This window comes from Electrona antarctica (genome assembly GCF_951216825.1).
Source record: "Electrona antarctica genome assembly, chromosome: 3".
Lineage (NCBI taxonomy): Eukaryota > Metazoa > Chordata > Actinopteri > Myctophiformes > Myctophidae > Electrona > Electrona antarctica.
Window position 1 is genome coordinate 20370288 of NC_136808.1, and position 27387 is coordinate 20397674.

A 27387-nucleotide genomic window follows, 5' to 3' on the forward strand; every position below is an offset into this window, starting at 1 on the left:
TACAGAGACTTATTACTTTGTTTTTGTTTTCTTTGTTTGTCATATATTATTTGTAGTTGGTGAGGGTAGGCAAAATAAGCTAATTAGCTTCAGCCTACACATTTTTTGGTCATAGAAATGTATCTTTATTTATATACTGTTTCATTCTGTACATGAACTGAAGACCAAAATAAAACATTGAAAGTGAAGTGAACACCAAAAGGAGTTCCCGTAAACTAATCATAATATTTTAGTTTATTAAATCTGCAGTTGACCTACAGTGTATTTTTGGCAGGCCTTGATGGCGTCGCAATGCCTGATTTATACTTGGGATGCACCCGCAGATTAGACACACCAACTAGTCTTAATTTTAGTCATCATAGCTTAGATTTTATTTACGTTTTATTTAGTTGTCGTCAGGGGAAAAAAGGCAGTCGACGAACATTTTTCACAGTTGACGAAATGAACAAAGTCAGAACTTGTCGCCAGGCCTCAGATCTCACCTGGCCTCTCCAGTCTGCGTCTCCATCTGGTTAACCCAGCTCTTGTAGATGTCCACGGGGTCCGTCTTGATGTTCAAAGATTTGTCGTCCATGATCTCCTTGACGACCGGCGCCAGAATCTGTCGCAGTGCATTTTGGCCCCTCGCCCCTCGGTTGAAACTGACGACCATCTTAATGACTGTGGGGTTCCCCGTGACTATCTCCTGGATCTGGTCCACTTTAGATCTGTGGACGGAGATTAGATTACATTGCACTTTGTTAATCCCAGGGAGATAATTCAAGCATTACGGCAGGTCAAGATAACACATTAAAGCAGAAGTCATAAAAAGAAATGCTGCCTAGATATAACGGATCTAGTATTGGTAATAAAAATAAATCACCCACTCACTGTGCAGTCAATGTACATTCCCAATCTCTTATGAGTACTTCCCCACGGTCAAACAGTGATTATATAGTTAGTGCTATGCTATGTACATATAGGCAATACTTAATATAAGTATTGCATGAATAACATGTAGTCACTCAATATGTACAAATGCACTCTAGTACAGACTACAGACAGACAAACATATAGCATGCATTCTTTGCATTTTATAATGTACATATAGCATGCATTCTTTGCATTTTATAATGTAATTAGTTAACAGCTGCGTTCCTCCCTCCCCATTAGGCCTCATGCAGCAGTGGTGGGAAAAGATTTTACTTAAGTAAAAGTACTGCAATACAGAAATAGTAAGAGTCTGGAAAGCAACATTTACTTGAGTAAAATAGGAAAATAGCAGATCTACAAGTTCTTTTCAATTGACCTATAGCTAAGCCCCTCCCCAAACTGCTATGGTCCAATCACAGCTAAGCATAACATGGGTTAGACAAACCTCTCCACCAATAGTTTTCCTATATAATAATAATAATAATAGCTCAAATTTATATAGCGCTTTTCTAAATACCCAAAGCGCTTTACATAGGAACACTAGGAACAGACTTTATTAAGAAAAAAAACAAAGCAAAACATAACAGATACAACAACAGTACAGGGTTAAAAATATGATAAAACATTGTTTTAAAAGAGAAATGCCCCACACATATTTTTCCAGTGCATATGGCAGGCCTTGTTGACGGATTTGGAAGAGATTTTGAAGGTCTGTTTCCAAAAATGAGCCAGTATTTAATGTGTAAAATCCATATTTTCATTGGAATTAATGAGCCCGGCTGGAAGTCTCCAAGTGGGAGTGGCCGGGTCTTAGCTATAGGTGAAATGTCCGAAACGTATATAGGGCTGAAGTGATTAATGCATGTTTTGTAATATTGATCAAAATCTACAAAATAACTAGTAAATAAAGTTTGCAAATAATTAGAGTAAAAGTACAATATTTGCCTCTGAGATGTAGCGGAGTTCATTACTTGAAATTGGAAGGGAAGTTGTACTTAAGTTAATACTTAGTACTTAGTTGCTTTCCACCACTGCCATGCAGAGACTGTCACACTCACTTAATCTCCTCGTGAAGGGCGGTTTTGAAGAGCTTGAGCAGCAGGTACTCCTCTCTCTGGTTGGAGGCATAGTTATACAGCGTGAAGATCACTGTGTCCATGAACTTAGTGGATTTATTCTGAGGCATCTGGAAGATCAGCTTGGCCAGATACGTGGGGTTGGTCTGAATGACGGGCAGAAAGACGGAAGACAGAGGAATGGTTCAAATCAAGGCTAAATCAAGACTTTAATTCCTTCTACATCTACTTGCTTGCAAAAGGCAAATCATTTTGCCACCGGCATCTGCTTCTCATCTATTATGTATCTACCATCTATAATGCTGCGTTTACAATGGCAGATACAAAAGAGAAAAAGATACACAGCATATTTGTAGATTTGTAGATTTTGTATCTGCCAGTGTGAACGCAGCATTTTTCTGCAATTTACCAATTACTATATGGGCTGCTGTTCTAGCAGACCATATAGTATTGTACTATTAAGCAATATTACACAAGAGGGTGACGTTCTTTATTCGGGCGAGTTCTTACGGCACCACAGGCACCCTTGAGTGTAATATTGCAATTATACAACAGTTACCCTTAAAACTAAGAGAATCGCTGAAAAATAAGAATTTGTCAATGACAGATAGTCACTACGACCACAAATGTCCCAAGAAACTAGCTAGCCTAGCCACCGAGTCTGCGGTCTCTGAGAGAAAAGCACGGCTGAATTCTTTGTTTTTATTAGCCGTTCCTATATCGTGGTTTAAGCATGGCTAGAAAGCGGTTTCAACCAATCAGATTGCTTCCTCGATACAACCCGTTGTATAATTGTTGTTATATTATGCTATTTTTCTTGTTCTCTGTATGCTTGTTTTTTTGTATCTGACCTTATACAAGCATATAAAGCCTTTGTAAATGCTTTATAAATAAAGTGTGATTGGATTTGATTAGATTAGATTTGATACAAATGGCAAATAAACCCTCTTGAACTTGAACAAAGGTATGTTTACCTGTAAGAGATAGAAGAGATACTGGTAGGCTTCCAGTTTGATCCTCTTCTCCTTGCTGAGCGCCTTGAGGCCTCCTCTCTGCTTGTTCATCATCATCAGGTTGGACAGCTGGCCCTTGTTCTTCTTGGTGAGCTTCTTGCTGTGGGAGACCACCTCCTGCAGCGTGATCTTGTTCTTGACCAGCAGGCCGATCTTGATGTCCATCAGGTTCAGGTCGTTCTCCAGCTGCTGGTTGGAGCGGATGTTGGTGACCACCTCCTCGCGGAGCCTCATGAGGTCCAGCTCCTCCTGGAAGTCCTGGTCGCTGTGGTCCAGCAGGTGGACGAACTTACGCACCACAGCCATCGGAGGGTCGTCGGCGTTGACTGTGTGACGAGAGAGGGGGAAGTTATGTATAGGTGGACTTCAAATGGCTCTATGCATGCAATAGGCTCTATGCATGCACAACATTTTGGAAACAACTACTTTCCTACTTCCGGGTCTCTTCAGACTTCTTTCACAGGTGTTACCGATGATACTAATGTAATGAAGGCTAAATGTGCTTAAATGTACTTACAGACAAATAATGTCCAAGGCAAAAGCGTTATTAGAAGAATTCGCAGCAGACCATGTGCACAGCTAACTGTTACTTTTTTCCTCCACCACTAGATGGCAGTACAAACAATATGATCCGTTACAAAGAACTTCACTTTTTAACATAACTTATTAAATGATTAAATGACAGAATCATTGAACATTCTTAAACTATGAATAGTTTTGCCTTTTAAAGGCAGCACAGCATATGTGCATAAAACTGCACATAGAGCCTATTACATTTACCCTCAAGCTCAAAACTGTAGGAGCTGTAGGCGATTTATTTTGGACCAAAATATCTTTAATATGTTTTAAATAATGAGATGACGATTCAAAACGTTTCTTAGGCTGAGAATGATCCATTTTATTACCATGAAGTTCACCTGCCATGGAGGATGCAAACTCACCCTAGCTAGCTGCACCTTAGCACTCCTTTAAAAACATACTCATAGCTAGGAGTGTAACAGTTCATCTAAAAAATTAAACATTTCATCAGCTGCCATTATTATTATTGGATCCTACTCACTCAGTGTCTTGTAGTCATCCCTGGCTTTGTTGGCTCTGATGAAAGCCTGAATCTTCACCACCTCTTTGATCTGCAGCAGAGCAAAATGCAATCACATGGCTGATCAGGAGGTTTAGACACAAAGACAATAGCGTGGAGGAGAACTACATCCCGATGACTTTTGCATTTTATTGAGAGCTAAATGAGCATCCCATAAAGTCCCAGAGGACTGGGAGTAAATGTCAGTGGGTGCATCGGGGGACAGTGATCTACAGGCAAGATCCACATGCTTTCATTAGAGCAGGCTCCTCATTTGACTTGATCTCAGCGCTATCCTTTGTGACCTAAAATGTTCTACATGACCTGCCAGTTCTGATCTATAGTGGTAGTAAAACAGTTCTATAATCTGACTCGATTTGCAGCAGTATAGAGAGCATGCACATGCCTCACTTTTCCACCGATAGCACGCCCCTCTCATAGACTGAGTGGCAAAACATTGAGCAGCAAGGAGAATTGGAGTTTGGAAGCGCTTGTTGGAAATCACTCAAGGGTCCTGCGTACCACCCGTTTCTAAATTGCACATAATGCAGCAGTACCTTTCCGTACAGCTGCAATGTAGTTGAGTTTAATGTTATTTAATACAATCTGATTTGTTCAATCAGATTGTATCCGTTTGGATATACAGTATGGGCTGTCAAGGCCAGAAAGTAGTTTCTTGCCACTCCTAGGCGTCCGCTCCTGCATAACCTCCAGGTACAAGGATGGCACGTGCATAGCCTCTATAATGTATCAGATATTGAAGCTGCTGCTGTTGTTACTATGCTTACGTGATCTTTGAAGTACATCAGGCGGTCCTTGTATTTCTTTCGTGCTTGGTGCATCCGAACCATTGCTTGGATCTGGGAGGAGGAGAATAGATGATCAAAATCAGTACTTTCCGCACCAGCCGTAAACATTGTGCTCAGTCAGAAGGGTACAGAGGTTACTGTACCTTCACAGCATCGTCACTATGGTCCTTCAGATACTTCTTACGGTCTTTGAAGGTCTGCCTCTGCTTGCGGCCTCTCCAGTGGGCCTGGGAGGAATTGGGGAGAAGGGAGGTTAGATGGTTGCAATGCAAAGCACTCTAGATATGTGTGTGTGTGTGTGTGTGTGTGTGTGTGTGTGTGTGTGTGTGTGTGTGTGTGTGTGTGTGTGTGTGTGTGTGTGTGTGTGTGTGTGTCCAGTATCTTTAGATGAAACATTGGATTTGGATGTCTAGCGCCGTTTGCGTCAACAAATGTGTGTGTGTGACTGTGTGTGTGTGTGTGTGTGTGTGTGTGTGTGTGTGTGTGTGTGTGTGTAATGTTTTGCCCATGAACACGGTGTATTGGGTGTACACAGTTTTAAACTTGGCTTTTATCTTGTTGCCCATGTTCTCTCACCTGTATGCATTTAATAGCCGGGTCTTGAGTCTGCAGGAACTCCACTCGCTCCTTTACGCGTTTTCTGACCAGGTAGCCACGGCAACGCGCTTGCAACTTAGCGATTAGACTCTCATTAGCCAGCCACAGCTGCTCTCGATTGTAGGCTGTGGTTACCCCGGAAACTACAGACTGATAAGGAAACACATAAAGTAAGCTGCTTAGTGTATCTCATGGAGCGCAGTGATAATGTATCATTGGACCGGTACAGTAACCCGGTAGTTCTTACAATGGGGTCTGGGGACCCCCAGTGGTCCTTGGGAGGGTTACAAGGGGTCCCCGAAAGTTAGTTAATATAACATCAAAATCAGTTTACCCACTTTAACCCTATATATACTGTAGGTCGGCTAATTACAAAATAATCTTGAACGGATCTGAGAAATGTACAGTGGTGGAAAAGTACTCAGAAGTAAAAGTATCAACACTGCAACGTAGAAATACTCTGTTAAAAGTTCAATTGTGGAATTAAAAATGTACTTGAGTAAAAAGTATTGGTATCTAAATGTATTTGAAGTACCAAAAGTAGAAAGTACTCTAGGTCCTCCTCAGTCGTTTTAAAACTAGCCGATCTACAAGCTTACAATGCATCGCATCGTGACGCATTGTGAGCTTGTAGATCAGCTTTTTTCAAATAGCCGAAATGTATACAGAGCTGAAGTGGATAATGTATGTTTTGTAATAATGGTCAGAATCTATAAAGTAAGTGAAGTTGTCAAAGAACAGTAGTGGAGTAAAAGTATAACATTTGCCTCTCAGATGTAGTGGAGTAGAAGTAAAAGTACTGAAAATTGGAAATACTCCAATAGATTAAAACTGCCTCTACTTGGTGTACTACAGTACAGCACTGGAAATGTATGTTTGAAACATTTTTTACAACACAGTAAAGTCTCCCGACTCCCTGGCACAAAATATTTTCCGATGGGGGTCTGCAGCCAAATGCACATGAATTTGTGGGTCCTTGGACCACTGCGGTTATTAACCTACCTGAATGTCTTCCTTGTTGAGTTGGGTGTTGTTCTGGAGGAATGCCTCGGGTTCCACCCAGGTGCCCTCTTCCGTCTTCATGTTATAGAAGTAGTTGTGCCCCCCCTTCACCCAATGCTTCATCCACTCACTGCCATTATCACCTAGAGAGAGAGAGAGAGAGAGAGAGAGAGAGATAGAGAGAGACATAGTGAGACTTACTTGTTGAACAAAATGTGTGCATATCATCAATAAGCCTTTGTTTGCTACAGAGCTCGTTTTCATAATTTATCCAAAACCAAATGCAAAAAGTTCCAGTGTAAATCTGTTGTATGAACCCATGGCAGGAGAAACGTCCAGGTTAGCCTATAAGAAGACATCATCAACTAAAAACTCTTAACGAGTGGTAAAATATACCCAGCCATGAAATAATTAGTAAGTTGACCCATCAACCGACCACCTCTTCATTCCCTCCCTGCTTTCCCTTTTCACTCTTATTTATTGACAAGCATTATGCAAAAAACAAATGACTGCACATTTTGGTCTAAAGGATAACACAAAATTCCGCTCCTTACCCTCTTTGATCTTCTCCTCTTTGATCTTGCTCAGGTCTTGCTGGTAGGTCTGTGCACACTCAGCTGTGACCCCGTAGAGCCCTACGCCAGGGCTGCGCAGAGCGGCCAGAGTCTGGGACGCATCGCCGCTGTCCACCGCCTCGTTGATGGCTTGGATGGCCTGTGAGACTGAAGGGACAGAGAACGTGATCATTGAAGTTCTTCTTCATGCACTCTCGTGGAGCAACACGCAAAAGAGGACAAACCCACTGCTTTTCAGTTTAACCTCTTAAGACCTATTTTCAATCTGCAAGCTTTTGTTTTAGCCGATAATGGCATACCCAACAAAGGGATGTAAGAATTATGAGCAGGTTTCATCACCATGTTGGCTCCTTGTGGTGGACATTTTTGTAAAAATGCCATTAATGCCAGACAAAATGAGCAGACAATAACATAACCAGAAACAAAAAGACATAGCCCTGAATGACCATAACAGGTCTGTAACTCTGAGCGTTATGGGGGTCCTTGCAAACATTTGAGAATAAAATGGTGTGCAAAACAGAAAATCTCAAATTTGCCACGGTCAAGGACAAGTCTTTGCCATATTTGTCTTTGCCACATTTGTCTGTGTATAGAAATGACCTCTGAGTCAAACATGATGTGTCTAATGGTGTGTGTTCTTACACTGCAAGGCCTCCTGGGTATTCTTGTTGGCCGCGAGTATTGCATCCTGGATCTCATCCAACCACAGGACAGCTGAGGGATCCTGAGTCTCCTAGTGGAAGACATACAACAATATTTATATGAGGGATCCTGAGTCTCCTAGCGGAACACACTCAAGAATATTTTGAAAAATGAATCAGTTCCCTGTGAAAGGAGCCATGTATGCACGCTAGGGGCGGAAATCTCTGGGTACCTGATTCGATTCCGATTCAGAGGGCCACAATTCAATTATAATTTGATCGAATCGCGATTATTAAATGATTCACAAATGTCCACCCCTAATTAAGATGCATCTAGATTCCAATACACGATTTATGTTCCTCACTCTGTGACTAATAAACAAAGTGCTTTCTAATTATCCATAATGAAAACATTTACTTCCATATTTTATTACACTACAAAACCATTAAGCAGCGTTCTTTAAAACATAATAATTATGTAACATACAAAAACAAATTATATTTTTGACATGAATCGATTCATAATCGTCCATGTCCGCATCTCGATTAATCTATGAATAAATGTTTCAGCCCTAATGCACGCACAAATACCTGTACATGCACACACAGGAAAAGAAGCAACACAGCACCACCATCCTTGCTTCAAAAGTGGCACATTAATAATTATTTGTCATATTGCCGGGTGTCCAAAACTGTTACTTTTCAGGATAAAAAAACAAAAAACAATAACCCGATTGAGCCGGTTAGAGGTTTTAAATTTCAATATATTTTTCCCAGCCCTGCATCCCAACAATGAAGTCAAAACATCAACACATTGTGGAATCTCGTCTTGTAGTAATCCATGCCTGCATCCAGATGGCACCCTCACCCCTTTGCTCAGTGTGTGTGTGTGTGTGTGTGTGTGTGTGTGTGTGTGTGTGTGTGTGTGTGTGTGTGTGTGTGTGTGTGTGTGTGTGTGTGTGTGTGTGTGTGTGTGTGTGTGTGGACCCTGCTTGCGTAGGGGGCACAGGGTTGTTGGGGGGTTTGTATATGCATGTTCATGCGCTTGTTGTTGTGGCCACCTCGCTGATACTGGTTTCAGGAGCTGGACGAAAAGCACAACTCATTTTGCTTTGAGCCTCACGTCTCATTCTGTCCCACCCCCTCTCCACTCTCATTCTCTGTCCCACCCCCTCTGATCGTGCCTTTGGGTGGATAAAAAGTAGGGGGCGGTGTGGACTGATACCTGATCTGAAGGTGTGGTTTCTTACGTAAGGGTGGGCTGGGCAGCCAACATTATGCAGAATACTCCAGTTGCGAGATATAGGAGATATCTCCCCCCCACTGTATCTCAAACACTGGGTCGGGACCCATTTGAGGGTCGCAGACACATTTGTATGGGTCCCTTTATTTTTTGTTTCCTACATTATTATAATTTCAAAACATTTTCAAATAACGTTTCAAAATTAAAAACGAATTTGATTCATCTCGTGCCTCCTCTGGTACACATGGGAGTCACCAGCCAATCCATTCGCCCTCAGGCAGCGCAGAACCCAAGCAGTACTTTAACTCTATGCCACTCTGCTTCAGCCCAAATGGAGCTGTCTTTAACAGTAAATTAAAGCCTTGCTAGGACTAGAGTGAATTTAGCGCTTATCCGTTTGCAGTTAGTGCCACAAATGTAGGAGGCGAGTGTCTTCAACTGGCAGTGTGTGTACTAGATGGGGTGTGGTGCAGCCATGGGTACAAGACTGTTTGGGTGTAACTTGCTTTAGTAGGCTAGGAGGACACTTTTCCAACATATTGCTGGTAATTAGAGGGATTACTAATACTCGCCGAAATGTCTGTCCGTCAGGCATTTTCTTAATTACTTTGCATGAGTGTTTTTTAGCACTAAAGGCTTCTCCAGCATGATTGTACCGTGCAAAACAGAAACACAAGAGATATTTGTAATTTATTACCGGTAATGGAAATAGAGGAAGTGAAAGCATCAGTGCCAAAAATAATGATCTGATCTACAAGCTCACAACGTGTCATGCCAGCAATATGTTGTGAACTTGTAGATCAGCGATTTTCCCAGGTGTGTGTGCAACACCGCGCACAACCGAGTACAACTCAAGCAGAAGGACTCTGCTTATCACTCTTTGTAATCTTTGGAAAAAATGTGCCACTCCCACATTTTGTCCCATACAACCTTTCAACTGAATGAAGACAAAAGGGTTATTTATACATGTGTGCTTTTTTTTTATTATTATAATGATACACATGGATCCTTCATGGATGCCATTTACTGCTGTAAATGCTAGTAAATCTGATAAATATCCCAACTAGTCAAGAGTTTATTTAAAAGAGTATTGTTCTGCCTGTTAAGTCTGTTGACTAGGCACAGGCAGGACTGTATATTTAGGCAACATTTAGTGCGCTCAGCCCACAGTCTATGCAGATTGATGCTTATATGTGTAACACCCGGGATTCAAACTCAGGTCTCCCGCGTGAAAGTCCAACATCTTAACCACTAGACCAAAGGGACTGGGGGAGATATTAGACTTTTGAGGCCATCAGGCAGAGGCTCTGAGCCACTCTATGTCCGACTAAACTGTAATTGTACGTGACTGATGTGAGCTTGTAGATCAGATCATTATTTTTGGCAGTAGAAGAAATAAATCAATTTCAAACTGCAGCGCATCATTGAGCAGCATGCAGGCAAACTGTCTCTAATCCCTAAGACTAATTGAAAAGCTTTAGTAATCCTTATGCAATTCATATGACTCACAATATCAAAAAACATCTTTATCATCTAAGCATAAATTGGGCTTTAATCTGCATTTTCCCAACTGGCTTCATCGGCTTGGCTCGATTCCAACTCTTCCGTCGCTTTCACTGCTTCAGTTATATACTGAACATAGTCTCTGTCAGGTGGAAACCTCATACTGTATGTCTCTGTCAGGTGGAAACCTCATACTGTATGTCCAAAACCTTTCAGGATTCAAATTCAAAAGCATCAAACGTAGCAGATCTACAAGCTTCAAACTCTTTTGATGCTTTTTTGTGTTTAACGCTGTAGTTGGGGTCTGAGATATTTTGACATATTTTGCCATATCAACATTACATTGAATTATGACACCACATTCCAACTGAGCATTAACCCACCTATCTTCCAGACTCCCCTCCCAGTCCCCAGTCAGAGTTAGGATATTTGTATGAATGTCGAATTATGTGCGGGATGTAATTTGTTAGGGGGACTTATTTTAACTGACTGAACTATTTTTAATATTTAATTTTAAAAGAGAAAACCTCTCTCACACACGTATGCCAGTGATCACCCTCCCCTGTGCCAATGTTGGCAACCGCACCTAAGGGTGCCTACCCCTGTGTGTAGTATGATCTATGATCAAGTAGGCCGTTCATTTACGGGAAAAACACACAATATGAATATGGAGATAAGAGGTTTCTGCCCGACAGCGTTGACAAACATGAGAGACATCGGGCCCTTTGAAATCCCACCGGAGCTCCCACTGACCTGACCACTTCCTCCATCTCCTCCGCCTGGCCATGCAGATAAATCTCCTCACAATAACCAGCGAGAGCACATTGTGTGAACTGTGAATGTACTTTGGCCACACGGCAGCTCAAGTGTATAGGGCAAAAATAGGGCTCAAAGGTTTGGAATGGATCTATCTAATAAAGTCGTCAGCTTTCTGCCCTTTTATGGAAGCAAACGGCTATGTTGGGGGCTTGTCATTTCCTACTGCCCACAGAAAGGATCGCTAGGGGGAAATAGCTTGCCCTTACTATTTTTTTTGCTCCCATTCTTGAATGTGCGACGAGGAAATGGAACTCGGCAACAAACAACCATCAAGTTCCCACATGATGATGCCTCCAACCCTCCAACATGTAACTAATGGTTGTTGACATTTCAAATACTGTGGGCTGCGGCAAAGTGTTTTGGAAAGCAACCTCGATAACTTTTATCTATATTTACACAGGATAAAATAAGACAAGAGATCCAGAAAACTGATACGAGAACGTCAGAGTTGTTGCCATTTACAGGCCTCTTGCCTTTAATAACCTTAGCTTAGAAATAATTCATTTTTCTATTAAGGCTTATTAAATAGGAGCTTCTCAGAGTTGGTCTGTACCACTTCTCATAAACCAGTGGTTCTCAATCTTAACCTATAGGCTGTGACCCCTAAAATAATCATATGTGAACTGGTGACCCTCCAAAATAATCATATTTGAACTGGGGACCCTCCAAAATAATCATATTTGAACTGGGGACCCTCCAAAATAATCACATTCGAACTGGGGACCCCCCACCCTGACAAGCACGAGGCATTACATTTTGTTTGACTCAGTTCCACAGATAAATATTGTGAAAACAGCCAATCTACGATTAGCTATTTTCACAATGTCTTCCTACTTACTTCCCCAGTCTTACTTACTTAGTCACTTCACTGTTATCTGGTTAAACCACAGCCTGTCTCTGTTCCCTGAACTCAGGTGAGTTCAGCCAACTCAACTGGTGATTTTGTTTTTTCCTTTGAGAGGAACCCCCCCCCCCCCCCCCCCCCCTAATATGGTGCTCTGCAGTGACATCATATGCAAAACCAGCACAGACATGCACATACCAGATCCACAATCGTCACCTCACCTCACCGGGGTTATGATAGCACAGGCAAATGAGTCAGAGAGAGCACAGAGCAGGGCGCTTTTTATGGTCCTGTATCTAGAAACACACATACTGTAGCTGTGTCTGGCCACCTACCCTGTACCGATTCCATAGCATGTTATCAGAATTAAAGACGGGAGACGGGGTTAACCAGAGGACAGGTAATAAAGAGCACATAGCATTGTGAATCGAGTCTAGTTAAACGTCACGTAAGCTCGAAAACCAGGAAATAAGCGTGAAAGTGTGGCCCATCAGGCAGACATAATGTACTATACTAGGCTACAGGAAGTGAGTGGGGGTGGGAGGGAGACAGCAGAGAGGGAGTAGAAAGTATGATTACACCATGACATCACTACGCTGTCTGCAGGAGTCATGAGGGGATAAGCAGACCGAATCACATGGAGTCTTTCTGCTCGAGTTGTACTCGGTTGTGCACGGTGTTGCACACACACCGGGGGAAATAAATCGCTGATCTACAAGTTCACAACATATTGCTAGCATGACACGTTGTGAGCATGTAGATCAGATCATTATTTTTGGCACTGATGCGCAAATAAGTAAAATTCAACCTTTCTGTGTGTCTCGGGCCATGGGGAGGGACAACTCCCTTTATCATCTATGTTTTAGGTGGTTTAACAGTCCCTTTTTTGGTTGACTGGGTGTACCGTTTAATCCAGTGGTTCTAAAAGTGGGATCCGGAGGGGACCCCCAGAGGTACATGAGGGGGTTCCAGGGGGTCCGAAGCTAAATGTGTTTATGCATCCAAATGACTTTAACCACTGTAATCCTATATAGGATTACAGTACATCGGCTATTTGAAAATAGCTGATCTACAAGCACACAACGCATCACCATGTGGCAAATTGTCATGGGGGTCCGCAGCCAAATACATCATTTTGGAGTCCTCGTTATGAAAAGGTTTAAGAACCTCTCTGGTTTAAACAAGACAGATTTATTTAGTGAACCATGGTCACTATAGAGGGCATGCACATGGCATCATCATCATACCCAAGTTATGCGGGAACGCCTACTGAATGGCAAAAAACTATTTTCTGGTCTTGACAGCCCATACATTCAAACAGAAAAGTCCTATCTGAATTAAACAATGTTAAACAACATTAAACTCACTTTGCCACTCGATTTGTCACTCACTTTATGCATGCACACACACACACTATGCTTATGATGCAGTGTTAATTTTGACAGCAAATTGTTATTTAGTTTTAGTCATCTGAAATGTTTTAGATTTAGTCAAGTTTTAGTTGACTAAATATATAATTTTAGTCTACTAAATGTACAGTTGATTTAATCGACTAAAATGTAATTTTACACTTTGTTGCCTGCTGAAAATAGCCGATCTACAAGCTTGTAGATCTGCAGAGAGCAACACCGCAGCGCAACCAAACATGAAATGACTTTAATTCTACTCGATCTCTTCTCCACTAGTTCCTCCATAACATTGTAGTCTATTTTTTATTTTTTTTACGAAATTGTCAATACCGGTACATTTAGTTTTAGTCATCATAGCCACAAAATTAACACTGGGTCGATGGTGGTCTGCTCTGATGTGTTGTGGGACTGTGGGACAGTCACTGGGTTCATCGTTAACTTTAATTATTTTAAGAATCGCCCCCTGTGCTGTGCTGTGCTGTGCTGTCTGCATCAGATAAGAATGAATCAGGACTTCCTCCCCTCGCACACAGAGCCTTGCTCAGGCCATGCTGAGTCATCTGGAGTTTGGCTAGGAGGAGTTTTACAGTTTAATGGAGGTGCCTTTTCTTCTTCTCTTCTCTTACTTTCTCTTTGATTCCAACATATTGTGTTATTGTGTGTTTTGTACACAGGTTAATATATTTTTCCCTTGTCATCAGTGTTACAGTTCTGAGGATCGTTGGACTTCATTTATATTATGTCGCTCGGACACAGCGACAGACACACATACACATACACATACACATACACGTACGTACGTACGTACGTACGTACGTACGTACGTACGTACGTACGTACGTACGTACGTACGTATGTACGTATGTATGTATGTATGGGGACACACATAGCTGCGTAATGGAGCGGAGGCACCGCTCAAAAATGTTAGTCTGAGGTTAGGCTTAGGTTTGGTTATAATGTGCGCCATCAGACCAATGGTACTTTGGAACAATGGGACTCATGGAATGGAACCCAAGCCAGATATGACTGTCCCAGATCTGGACATTTACTATGAAATCCTGCGTCTCGTGTACGTCACACCACCATATATAGAGCGTCCGCCCGTCACACCACCTATATGGTTGCCAATATATCATACCTTGTGACATCACGTGATATCATGGAGACCCTTAACGCCTCCATATATGGTCACGCCGCATGACATCACGCCTCGTGACACGTCACGCCACCATATATGAAGATCACGACACTGACCTCATCTAACATTAAGACTGGATCATCACCTAGATCTGCATATATGGAGCCGGCCAGCAACTCTTGTTCATCTGACCTCATCAAACCCTGTACACTCAAGACACGCTCCATATATGGCCTGTATAGAATTAATTCTATATGTTGATCTGACCCCCCATGCCAAAGCGCCAGTGCTCTCCCAGCGTTCTGCCATCTGCCATCACCCAGGCAGACGCGTGCACGCAACCTCTCGCCCTCAGGGCGTCTTACTGGTGATATCAACAAGTCCTACTACCACCATTACTGAAGCAACTACTGACATGTACAGTATTGCATTATAATAACATAATGCAACCATGCACAGAATAAGGCTCAATTTATACAATTTACACAACATAAAGAATGTATTTTCACATGAAAATACAACACTTTTCTCAGTTGAAAATATGTTTGTTTTGTTGAGTGACACAATCATGCAGCACATCCTATTAACCTTGACTTGCTGAAAAGGCGAGATGAAAGCTGGAGGTAACTGTAGGCAGGAGGTGTTTGCATAATGGGCCACATGTTTGCATAATGTTTGCCTGTCTATTACATCCAGAGAAGCAAAGCAAACAGAAGGTAAGCAGGAAGTAATAAGGTAGAGGGGTACACCGCTGTCGAATAGGTGCCTTTTTACATCACAAACCAACAACAATAGTCTGTCTGTCTGTCTGTCTCATCCTGACAGTGAATATTTCTATGGAAACCTTGGGATGCTTTCATTCAAATCTAATCTAATGACTCAACGGCAGCAGCCAAGAGTGAAAGTTGTCCTGCAACCATTTCAGGTAACTAACCATCCACCAGGTATTTCACGGAACTAGTCAGAGAATCAGCTGTGTGTGTGTGTGTGTGGGGGGGGGGGGGTTCAGCTGGGCAAGTACAGCTGGGCAATATGGACAAAATCAAATTAAATTGTTTTTATATAGTATAAAATAAGGCCAGGAAAACATTTTTGATATATAAATTGTATTACAATATTGATATATTAGCGATATATTGCCCTATTGCCCAATATGTTGCTCTCAAAGTGGATTTCAGGGACTCTCTGGATTCCTTTAGGATGGGGGAGGGGGGTCTAAATTCATCCTTTCAAGTATGCAACTCTTGACAGCATACAAATGGTACCAAATGGACACTGAACAGGTCCATCTGGTTCAATTTGTATGCTGTCAGAGTTAAGAGAAGACCTTGAAATGTAAAACGTTTGAGGTGTTGTGCTTACGTGAGCCTTCTCTCTGCGCGCCTCAAGCAGCTTGTCATAGGATTGATAATGTATATATTCTGCAGGGTGTATTGATATAGAATGTATATATTCTGCAGGGTGTATTGATATAGAATGTATATATTCTGCAGGGTGTATTGATATAGTATGTATATATTCTGTAGGGTGTATTGATATAGAATGTATATATTCTACAGGGTACAGTTCTTACGTGAGCCTTCTCTCTGCGGGCCTCAAGCAGCTTGTCATAGTAGTGCTGAGACACAGAGGGGTCCAGGTCCGTCAGCTTGGCTGAGGGATGCTGGAGGGCCTCCAGGGTCTTCAGGAGATCCCCTTCATCCAGGGCCTCGTTGACCTGACCGATGGCTGCAATACCTGGAAAAAACAAACATGAGGTCCATTTAGCTCAGCTAAAGTCATTTAGTAAATCATCATGCCTTTACATCTATGGGAGTTGTCTTATTGTCTCTGTTTATCTTTGATTTTATTGTGATTTGTTCTGCCGTTTCCTTATCTTGTTATTTTCCTCCTGTGTGATATGTGTTCTTATTTGTAATAGATCTGCATTTTCAATGTTTATGTAGTTTTTGTCCTGTGAATGTACAGATGTTATTGGTGAATGCCAATGCTTAAGCCCCTGGAGGGTTTTTAGGCATTCTTACACTTTGTGTAACATTTTTACATATTCTGTAAGTGACAAACAAACAAACATAGTCTGCAATACTGCTGTGATTAAGAAAAGGCCCTGCTGCTTCTACAATTTACAATTTAGGCATTAAGCAGACGCTCTTAATCCAGAGCGATTTACAAGGTAATACATCAATTGCATTAACCCATTGATGCCTGAGGTCGAATCTGGGAACGCCTTCTAGGGCCTGACCTAAGGTTTCTGAAAACCTTCAAATTCTGATGCATTATTTTTTTAAATAGTTATGTTGCTACATGTATAGCAATAGCTGATGAGACACAGAGAGCGCGCCGGCATCAAGGGTAGAACAACGTATAGGTTGCACCAGGCATCAATGGCAAACCAAGAACCTATCATCAGTCGAACAGTAGAATATCCAAAGAAATAATCTCTACATTGAAACTATACACACTATAGGACACCAGGTCAACAATAACCTGCCATCTAACATAACATGCTATTCTAAATTCAATGTTAGCCTTTGCATACGCCTGCAAGGTCAAGTGCTAGGGCAAGTGCTACAGGCTAAGGTGGAGTCTGAAGAGGTGAGTCTTCAGATTATAGTGGAAGATTGGGAGTGAGTCAAATTGTAATGGGTGTTATTGTGTGCGTTATTGCTTCTGTGTTAAGACAATAAAGCATCGATTCCTCGTTCATTTTCCCCATAGACTTTTCAAAAAGTATTAATTTAAAGACGTTTATGCTGCGGACAAAGCCAACTCAGCTCGTGACAAATCATGACAATAAACACAATGTTTTGGGCCGATCAAATAATTAGAAAGAAGAAAAAAACACTTTGTTTTGTTTTTCTTCTTACTAATTCTCTTCCGGGGCTCTTGTCGTCATGAAAAGGGGCGGGACTGCGACGCTATATACAGTGGATATAAAGCAATTAGACTTTTAATCATGAACTCGTAAGCTGAAAAACCTTACGTTCGTGCTCCTCCTGTACAGTCTGGTTGACGTTGTCGATGGAGGCTTGGATGTCGTTCCACGTCAGATAGTCACAGCCCTCCTCTCTGCCTGCTGCCTTCAGACGCATGAGCTCATCCATGTACCTGAGAGACACACACACACACACAGCTCATCAACCATACAACTCTGGTTTAGAGAGACTTTCGGTGTGCTTCCCCACGAGAGATTGTGTGCGGTGTATAGTAGCAACAAAGCTTCCCACCGAAATGTATCGGATCCTTCTAAAAGTTCAATGCCCTTTGGGCCTGAACCCTCCCCAAGGATAGACCCTGAAAAGGACCTGGGAATTGTGAATATGACTCACACACAGACACACCTGAGAAATACGCACACACCATTAAAACCCCTATCACACACACTGTCCTCTTGTGATAGGTCTCCTCTCATGTGTGTGGTGTTCACTAAAACTATGACAAAAAACTAAAAAAGTTCAACGACTTCCTTTTTTCACTGATGAAAACTAAAAAAGTTCAACAACTTCCTTTTCTCACTGATGAAAACTACATGAAATCTTCAGCAAATCAACTGTAGATGACAAAATCACACCCATGTGAAGTGAGGGGCGCTCTTATCATCGTACATCAACATCACAGACTTCTTACTGACAGTTGAGAGTTGAAAGTCTCCTATAAAACATCAATGGTTGTGTTACGCAATGTTTGTGTTTTCACTATGAGGTAAAATTGTCATTGTCATTGTCAACAGGAATTGAATTATTGTGTAAGACAAAGGTTGTGCAAAATGTGCACACACACTAAAAGCTGGACATAGGACAGGAGAGGTTAGCCCCCCTCAAAAATATGACACTGGTGTGCGTGTGTGTGTGCAGACGTGCGTGCGCGTACCTCTGTGCAAACTCGTCCTCCACATTGCTCAGTCCAGTAACGGAGCTGGCCAGCTGCTTCCAGAGGGCAGCCCTGTCCCCAGCGTCCAGCGCAAGGTTCATCAACACCACCGAGGACAGCATCTCCACGGCAACCAGCAACTCTGGGTGGGACAGAGAGCCCTGCGGGACGGAGGCAGCACATTCAGACTCATTATACTGTACTTCAAATCTGCCCATAAATAAACATTAGTGGAGCCGCAAGCTCCTCAAAGGATGCAACATGCACACACAGGGCTGTAGTATGTCTACGTTTAGAAAATATGAAAAAGAACAGACTCACTAAATATAGAGGGTGTCTAAACTGAAGTGATATTGATAAAATCCAAATAAAAATTCCAAAAGGTATTCTGTGGCACCCCTGGACTTGCGTCACAGACGGCACCCTCGCTTTGAGAAACCCTGTGCAGTCAGTGTACCTCTGAGCTCTGTTGCTGCAGGCTGGCCAGCTCTCTCTGGTAGAGGTCTGCAGCGCTGGGGTAGACCTCTGGCAGCTGGGCGTCTGGATTCATCAGTTCCTCCACAGTCTTCTCTGCTACGCCCGCACTGATGGCACCGTTGATCCGCTCCACCGCCTGCAGCACTACCATGAGGATGCACACAAAACCATGAGACACACAGAACCTCGCTTCAACGCCTGCAATACTATACACGTCATTATTTAACCGATATATCTCTGCTGTCGGGAGGAAACCTCATAACTCCAAATGGTCCTTTTTCAGGAAATTAAAAATATACATTTTTCAGGAAATTAAGAAAACCTTATATTTTTAAAACAAAACAATACAGCCTCATCAAAGTTGGTGTAACTTTATATATTGTCAATTACTTTCATGAGAGGGGGAGAGGTACTAAGCATTTAAAGTATGAGGTATAAAGTACGGCAGCCTTGTGTTCATAAAACAGAAAGATTGGGTATTGGGTAAGACTGACGTTATGTATCTTTCAGGACCTTTCAGTGCTTCGTCTCAACCATTACAAAACATTTCAGATGACTAAAATATGACAACTAAATTTTACTCAAAAGATTGACTAAAACTAAATAAAAGAATTGCAACGTGCGAAAGAATGTTTCATTGTTGTTGTACATACTCTTCTGATAGGCCTCTGCGACCTCATTGGCCAGATTCACTCCACTCTGCAGCTCGTCCTTAGACAGGGCTTCTCCGGGAGAGGTCTTGGAATGTAGAGAAACACACCAGATAAGTCATAATTAGGCAAATAGGGGTGGAAAATAAAATGTTTAATTGTGATGCAGACATGGACGATTATGAATCGATTCACTTTAATACACACACACACACACACACACACACACACACACACACACACACACACACACACACACACACACACACACACACACACACACACACACACACACACACACACACACACACACACACACACACACACACACACACAGATCATTAGAAAGCACTTTGTTTATTAAAAATAAATCATGTATTGGAATCGAGATGCATCGCTAATTGATTTATAATCAAATCGTAGGCCTCTTAATAGGAATCAAATCGAATCGTCAGGTACTGTACCTAGAAATTTCCGTCCCTATTGGAAAAGCAAGAAATAATAATAGACCGGTAATAGAAAAAAAAGCTAAAAGATCCTACCTGTTCTTTACTCTCGCGGTCAGCCAGCAGCTGTTTGAGGTACCACTCCTTGTTGTGACCCAGCAGGTTCTGGATGCCCATGGCCTTCAGGGCCTCAAACAACTTGTCCAGATCTCCACTCAGCAGGGCCTGCTCTGCTGCACTCAGTGCATTGCTCACTGTCAACGTACAGTAGATATTAGCAGAAGACAGTGGTTCTCAAACTGTTTTGTCTTAGGGCACCCCGTAAATAAACGTTTTTATCTTTCAACTTTCTACTAGTTCTAAGGCACCACCGAATGACCTTGTTACTTTATAGAACCTTACATTTATGTCATATTACGGCATGTCAATATTTTCCCCTAAGATACAGCATGTGTCACGAGGAAAACTTAATTGTAGTTTCCATTATGACAGATTGAAAATAACACTCGCCAAAAATAGCAGATCTACAAGCTCACAACGTGTTGTGAGCTTGTAGATTTTTGGTGGGGAGGTTTGGTGGTCCGTCTTACTAAGTATAGACTAGACTAGAGGGGGTTATCCAAGTATTCTGCGGCACCCACTTTGAGAACCACTGACATAGGAGATACTTTACATAGCTACATTTTGCTACTCAATTTACTATCTCAATTATAGACATTGAAGTATATGTGTAGATATCATTGCAAAGACCAAACCAGGAACATGTTGATGTATGTGTTGACCTTGTTGACTTACAGTTGACTTTGTTCACATTGCCCTGAATCTCAGCCTGGGTGAGCAGCTCCTCATAGACGTCTCTCTCTGCGTCTGCGTTCTCGCCCAGCTGCACCAGGAGAACACAACACAACAACCGCTTACTAAAACGAACAGTTTACCAGGCCTAAACCAAGGTGTTACCAATGATACCAATTAAGGCTCTGTTCCATTCTGGTCAAAAATGGCCCAAACCAGACCCGAAAATAATAACCATGTTCTGTCTGTGTATTTATCTTTTATGAAGAGTTCTTAAATTCTGCCCAAACCCGACCCTACCCGACCTGAACTTTTAGGGACGGGTCGGGCCTAAAATGTATGCTAATCAGTCGGGCCGGGCCTTAATTTTCAGGCCCGTTGAGAACTCTACTACACACCATTTGTACAGATATTATGGGTGTCCTTGAACTTGAAAAATTTAAAAATTGAAAACCACTGTACACTCCCTCATAGTACCATCGATAACACCTGTGAATGAAGTCAGAAGAGTTATTTCCAAAATGGCATATGTGCATAGAGCCTATTATTACAGGGAGGCCAATAAACATGGGGAACCACTTTCAACGTGCACGATCTGCCTAAGATTCATACCCGTTTGCGTGAGTTTGCCACCTTCTCTCCCTTGGCTTGGTAGAGCATGTCCTGGTAGTATTGGGCGCCGTTCTGGTCCATGTTGACCAGCATGGCGTTGGGGTTCTGCATGGCGGCCATCGTGCCCTCCGGTACGCCATGGTCAATGGCGTCATTGATGGCTATCACAGCAGCGTGTACTGGAGGGGGTGAGAGGGATGATGTGATGACTTGATTTCACGTATATATTTTTCATACAGGTCGACGGCTATGTTGATATGTAGTTATAGTACATTTCATGTTTTTGTTTTTGCAAACCTTTTCCATGTCTAGAAATATTTCCAGGAATGTCACGTCCATGGGAACTATGTACTGTATATTGTATGAGGAAAGGAGGCACTGGAGCAACTCAGACAGTTTAAGCCCTTATTTTATTATCAGGGTGCAAGTAAAAAAGCGACAACGTCTCGATATATCAGTCACATCTTCGTCAGGTCATGAATGTATATTCATGTTTTGATGTATCGATATGATACAGTATGTTATAGAAAAGGGGTTGGCAAGTAAGTTTGGCCACGGGACAATTTCTTTCTATAGCCATTAGATCTTGGGCCAGAACAGCTCATTTAGGACCTGGAACAAACCAACTTGTTTGTATACAATAATAAGTAATAACCATACTGTTATAAAAGTTATACTAAATAAAGATGCGTGTGGTATAATGACGGGGAATCAAATGTTACAGGTGTGTACAGAAATGGTTCTGTAATCATTGTGTACCGGTCCCAACCTTGAATGTAGCATTTCAAGGATATTTTCAAAAGAACATTTTATCAGTCATACTCCTTTTTGAACAAAAGCTCTTTCATGGTTCAAGGTCTCTTAGAACAGAGAGAAACAAATGTATAATTTAAGGGATGTGAAACAAAGTTGTGGTTTATTTTTCAAGAGATCTCAAGAGGTAGGTCAAAATATTTGTTCATCCTAGCCGGTTGCATCAATGCAAAGCTTTTGCTGTCCATATCCTAACCAGAACTGTCAGTTGCAGCTATTTGCTGGGCGAGATATTATCGCTGGCAAGTCCTTGCCCACAGGCCTCCTGTTGCCCTACACCGTGCTAGAGAGTAGCCATAGACCATATTCACATGGCGGCCATGTTGGAATTTTGCATTCAAAAAGCAGGGTGGCAACGGGGTGGCATTTGTCGTATGAATATGGTCTGTGGTACAAGCCTTTCATAGTCTCCACCAGGCCGAAGGCATGGGGAGAGAGTATGTTTTGCACTCCGTCCGTGTGTCCGTCCTTCCGTCCGTCTGTTACCAGCTAATCTCCGGCACCGCTAACCCGGTCGATGCCAAACTTTGCACACACACTCCCTGGATGCTGACGATGAACCTCTGCCCCACATTTTCCACTAAACTAACATTAAAGGAGTATTCTGCATTTTAAAATGCAAAAAGACAGGAACCAAACTGCACCCTTAAACCCACTCGCTCCCAGTGATATCCGAGCCCAGCTCACTCACATGCAGCTTCGTCTACTGAGAGCTCATTGGCCAGGATGCCACCAATCTTGCTGAAGGCGGGCATCTGGATTCCATACTTCTCCAGCTCACTCTTCATGTTGTTGATCTCCTCCTCTGAGAGGGAGAAGAGAAGAGAAGAGAAGAGAAGAGAAGAGAAGAGAAGAGAAGAGAAGAGAAGAGAAGAGAAGAGAAGAGAAGAGAAGAGAAGAGAAGAGAAGAGAAGAGAAGAGAAGAGAAGAGAAGAGAAGAGAAGAGAAGAGAAGAGAAGAGAAGAGGGTTTAGAACATGGAGTTAAACACCAAGGCCTACACTAGAAAAGTGTTTCCCAAACAATGGGTTGAGAGTAAATGTGTTTCCTACAAAAACATTTTTCATTGCAATTTCAAAGATGTATTTGTTTTTGTCGCATTCCTAAGCCAATAGTTTGATGACCAGCTCCTTATACTCCCTATGGAGACTCTTTGTATCTCTAGATCTCTAGATTATTATTTGCTTAGGAATGCGACAAAAACAAGAACAAAGTCCATTAATTCAAGTCTCCATGGGGTGAGTAATTGTTAGTTGTACGTTGTTTTTTGGGTGAACTATCCCTTTAAGTCACCATTTAACTTTGTACGTTTGGGGTTCCAGGGAGACACCAAATGTATCTTTAGGGTCTTGAGCCGAAGCGTTTGGGAGTTACACAGCAGGGCAGAGACTAACACAGCAGGGCAGAGACTAGACTAGAGCGAGGAAGAAAAGAGACTGACTCATATGTCTGACTCTGCTGGCTTTGGGACACGGAGCTGAGCGGGAGGAAAAGCTCTCACAGTTACTAATGACTTTCACATTGCAGGCAGGCAGCCCCTCCACTCCACTCCACTCCACTCCACACAGACTGTCTGCCTGCTGAAAGCCCCTTCCTTCCCTGTACGTAGGGCTCTATTTTCGCCAGTGCCATACCCTTATCCCTAAACTTCTTTTCCATTTGTTTACTATTTTGAAAACATTTTAAATGCTAGTTGAACGATAGTCATTTACTAGCCGATCTAATTTGACACGTTGTGAGCTTGTAGGCTATTTGAACTATTCAAAAATGTATTTTCAGCCTTCTACGTGTAAGCTTGTAGATCAGCAATTTTCTACAAAGACATTTTATGTAAACGGGGGGGTATACTATAGTACTGACAGTATGACAACTGAGAAAGGTTCCATAAATATTCATTATACATTTAATGATCTGAACAATAACGACAATTTTGCAGGGCAGGGGAAAAGGAGGCTCGACTTTATTCGAGATGATTGTGCACACATTCTTACCTGTGAAATCTACTTTGCCATACAGATCCTGGATTTGTGGGGCCAGGCCCAGCTTAAACAGGTACAGACTGTGGAGGAGTACATGTACAAAGTGAGCACAGCACAGTCCGTTGCAAAAGCAAACAAGGAGTGCGAGAACGAAGAGAGGAGAGGAGCGAACAGAACAAATTACACAAAGAGGCCAAGAAGCACACAGCCACTCCCACAGCAGATAGCCTCTAGCTAGCAGGTCATCGTGTGTATAGGAAGGTAGCGGGATCACATTTATAAACAGGCTTTTGTGGCAGAGTTCTGGCATCTGTGTGCCACCTGGGAGGCAAACAGGCAGTCACACACACACACACACACACACACACACACACACACACACACACACACACACACACACACACACACACACACACACACACACACACACACACACACACACACACACACACACACACACACACACACACACACACACACACACACACACACACACACACACACACACACACACACACACACACACACACACACACACACACCTGACTACAGTTCTGGACCCTCTGCATCCATTTTACATTTACTGGAATGCTCTATTAAAACAAACAGCTCAACTCCTTAGCAGAGAGGAGGAGGAGGGTTCACCTTATAGCTCTGAATGCTTCGCTTGCTGAAAAACCGCCCCGTTCACCTAATAAAAGGGTCAAAAATCTTGAGACTTGAAACGTATAGATCCAGGAAAATATATCCTCTCTATCGAGTGGAAACCCTTATGTCCAAAACTGTTACTTTTCAAAACTAGCAAAAGTATCAGATCTATAAGCTCAAAACGCTACTTTCTGCCTAACAGCAAAGATCTACTTTTCCGGCTGCACATGTTACTAGAGCACGTTTGGAAGATGGTAAAAGAGGAACTGGTGTAGTTTCCTCAGCAAGGGAACATCATGTTGTTTTCAGCCAGACAAAATAGTACCTGTAAGCACTGTGTTTGTTTATTTGTTCTTCAGTGTATGTACATCCATTTAAACGGAACTGTGGGGGAACCTGAGCCCTGGGTGTGATTGTGTTGACTTTGACATACAGCAAAGAAAGATGGCCCAGGGGCATGATTAAAAACAAAACAAAAACAAAACTAGCATCTGAGAGGGAGGAAGGGAGAGAGGGAGGGAAGGAGAGAGACAGCTAGAGAGAAAGAGAGAGAGAAGCAGGAGAGAGAGTAGCATCAAGCTCATAATACAGAGTACATCCACTATGTATTTTATTACACATGGTAGTATATATACCTGAGGGCATGTATGCAGTAAATGCAGCGTGGCATGTTCTTTCTGTCGTATATGTCTGTGGTCTCTGGGTAGAAGATCTGGAACAAAATCACAGATTCAATCAATGCACAGAGTTACGCGCTCGGTTTCCCCATCAATTGCACGATGTTCTCCAGTACATGTCCAAGCCTGCTATGGAGGCCTGTGTGATTCACAGCAGTGAACCACAGATGACACAATAGCAATTTCACATCTCTTGGCATTGTCTTTGAAATGACAGGTATAGGCTTACACATAAAGTGTGTGCGTGTGTGCGTGCATGTCAGAGAGAGAGAGAGAGAGAGAGAGAGAGAGAGAGAGAGAGAGAGAGAGAGAGAGAGAGAGAGAGAGAGAGAGACAGAGACAGAGACAGAGACAGAGACAGAGACAGAGACAGAGACAGAGACAGAGACAGAGACAGAGACAGAGACAGAGACAGAGACAGAGAGAGAGAGACAGAGAATGAATTTATAAATTAATGGAAGGTCTAGCCCACTTACCTTCGGCAAGCCTTTCTCCGTCATGGCATTGAGCCATTGGATAACATTGTCTGTGTGTCTGAAATGGAGACCGGTTGCCTGTGGGAGACAAACTTCAGCTTTAGCACATAAACACATTGTCCATTTCACCTCCCAGAGTAGACTACTGAAGCTGAACATTACACCTCACAGAGTAGACTACTGAAGCTGAACATTACACCTCACAGAGTAGACTACTGAAGCTGAACATTACACCTCACAGAGTAGACTACTGAAGCTGAACATTACACCTCACAGAGTAGACTACTGAAGCTGAGCATTACACCTCACAGAGTAGACTACTGAAGCTGAGCATTACACCTCACAGAGTAGACTACTGAAGCTGAGCATTACACCTCACAGAGTAGACTACTGAAGCTGAACATTACACCTCACAGAGTAGACTACTGAAGCTGAACATTACACCTCACAGAGTAGACTACTGAAGCTGAACATTACACCTCACAGAGTAGACTACTGAAGCTGAACATTACACCTCACAGAGTAGACTACTGAAGCTGAACATTACACCTCACAGAGTAGACTACTGAAGCTGAGCAGTACACCTCACAGAGTAGACTACTGAGCTGAACATTACACCTCACAGAGTAGACTACTGAAGCTGAACATTACACCTCACAGAGTAGACTACTGAAGCTGAGCAGTACACCTCACAGAGTAGACTACTGAAGCTGAACATTACACCTCACAGAGTAGACTACTGAAGCTGAGCAGTACACCTCACAGAGTAGACTACTGAAGCTGAACATTACACCTCACAGAGTAGACTACTGAAGCTGAACATTACACCTCACAGAGTAGACTACTGAAGCTGAACATTACACCTCACAGAGTAGACTACTGAAGCTGAGCAGTACACCTCACAGAGTAGACTACTGAAGCTGAACATTACACCTCACAGAGTAGACTACTGAAGCTGAACATTACACCTCACAGAGTAGACTACTGAAGCTGAGCATTACACCTACAGTGCCTGTATGTCCTAATGCAATACTGAACTCACTTCAAGATAAAGAAGGGAAATACTGTTCAAGGAACACAAACAAGCTTTCAGGAACACCAATATACAATAGTTCATTTTGTTTTTTGAATATTACAATACTGAGCCCATGTTTGTCAGTCACCCTTTCCCACTTTGCCGAATACAGTAGCACACCAGCATAGACATCAAGGTAGCAGTTTTTGATTTGACATCTAAGCTACTATGGAGCTCATAATCTTGCGGTAGTCACGTATAAAACATCACCTGG

The 27387-nt window shown here is 42.4% G+C and overlaps 1 protein-coding gene across 1 annotated transcript in view; it reads right to left on the reverse strand.

Annotated features, from left to right (window-relative positions):
* Positions 1-27387, reverse strand: part of iqgap1 (IQ motif containing GTPase activating protein 1) — a 61283-nt gene that overhangs the window by 13027 nt on the left and 20869 nt on the right. Inside the window, exons 4-25 of the mRNA XM_079497614.1 lie at positions 26099-26176; positions 25581-25657; positions 24310-24377; positions 23011-23124; positions 21507-21685; positions 20898-20985; positions 20199-20356; positions 19660-19744; positions 18987-19150; positions 18530-18690; positions 17643-17767; positions 16233-16396; positions 7705-7795; positions 7042-7209; positions 6488-6630; positions 5465-5635; positions 5032-5115; positions 4868-4939; positions 4062-4131; positions 2963-3327; positions 1971-2134; positions 483-707 (exon numbers count right to left, since the gene is read on the reverse strand). Coding sequence (XP_079353740.1) covers positions 483-707; positions 1971-2134; positions 2963-3327; positions 4062-4131; positions 4868-4939; positions 5032-5115; positions 5465-5635; positions 6488-6630; positions 7042-7209; positions 7705-7795; positions 16233-16396; positions 17643-17767; positions 18530-18690; positions 18987-19150; positions 19660-19744; positions 20199-20356; positions 20898-20985; positions 21507-21685; positions 23011-23124; positions 24310-24377; positions 25581-25657; positions 26099-26176 — 3014 coding nt within the window. The remainder of the gene's footprint in view (positions 1-482; positions 708-1970; positions 2135-2962; positions 3328-4061; positions 4132-4867; positions 4940-5031; positions 5116-5464; positions 5636-6487; positions 6631-7041; positions 7210-7704; positions 7796-16232; positions 16397-17642; positions 17768-18529; positions 18691-18986; positions 19151-19659; positions 19745-20198; positions 20357-20897; positions 20986-21506; positions 21686-23010; positions 23125-24309; positions 24378-25580; positions 25658-26098; positions 26177-27387) is intronic.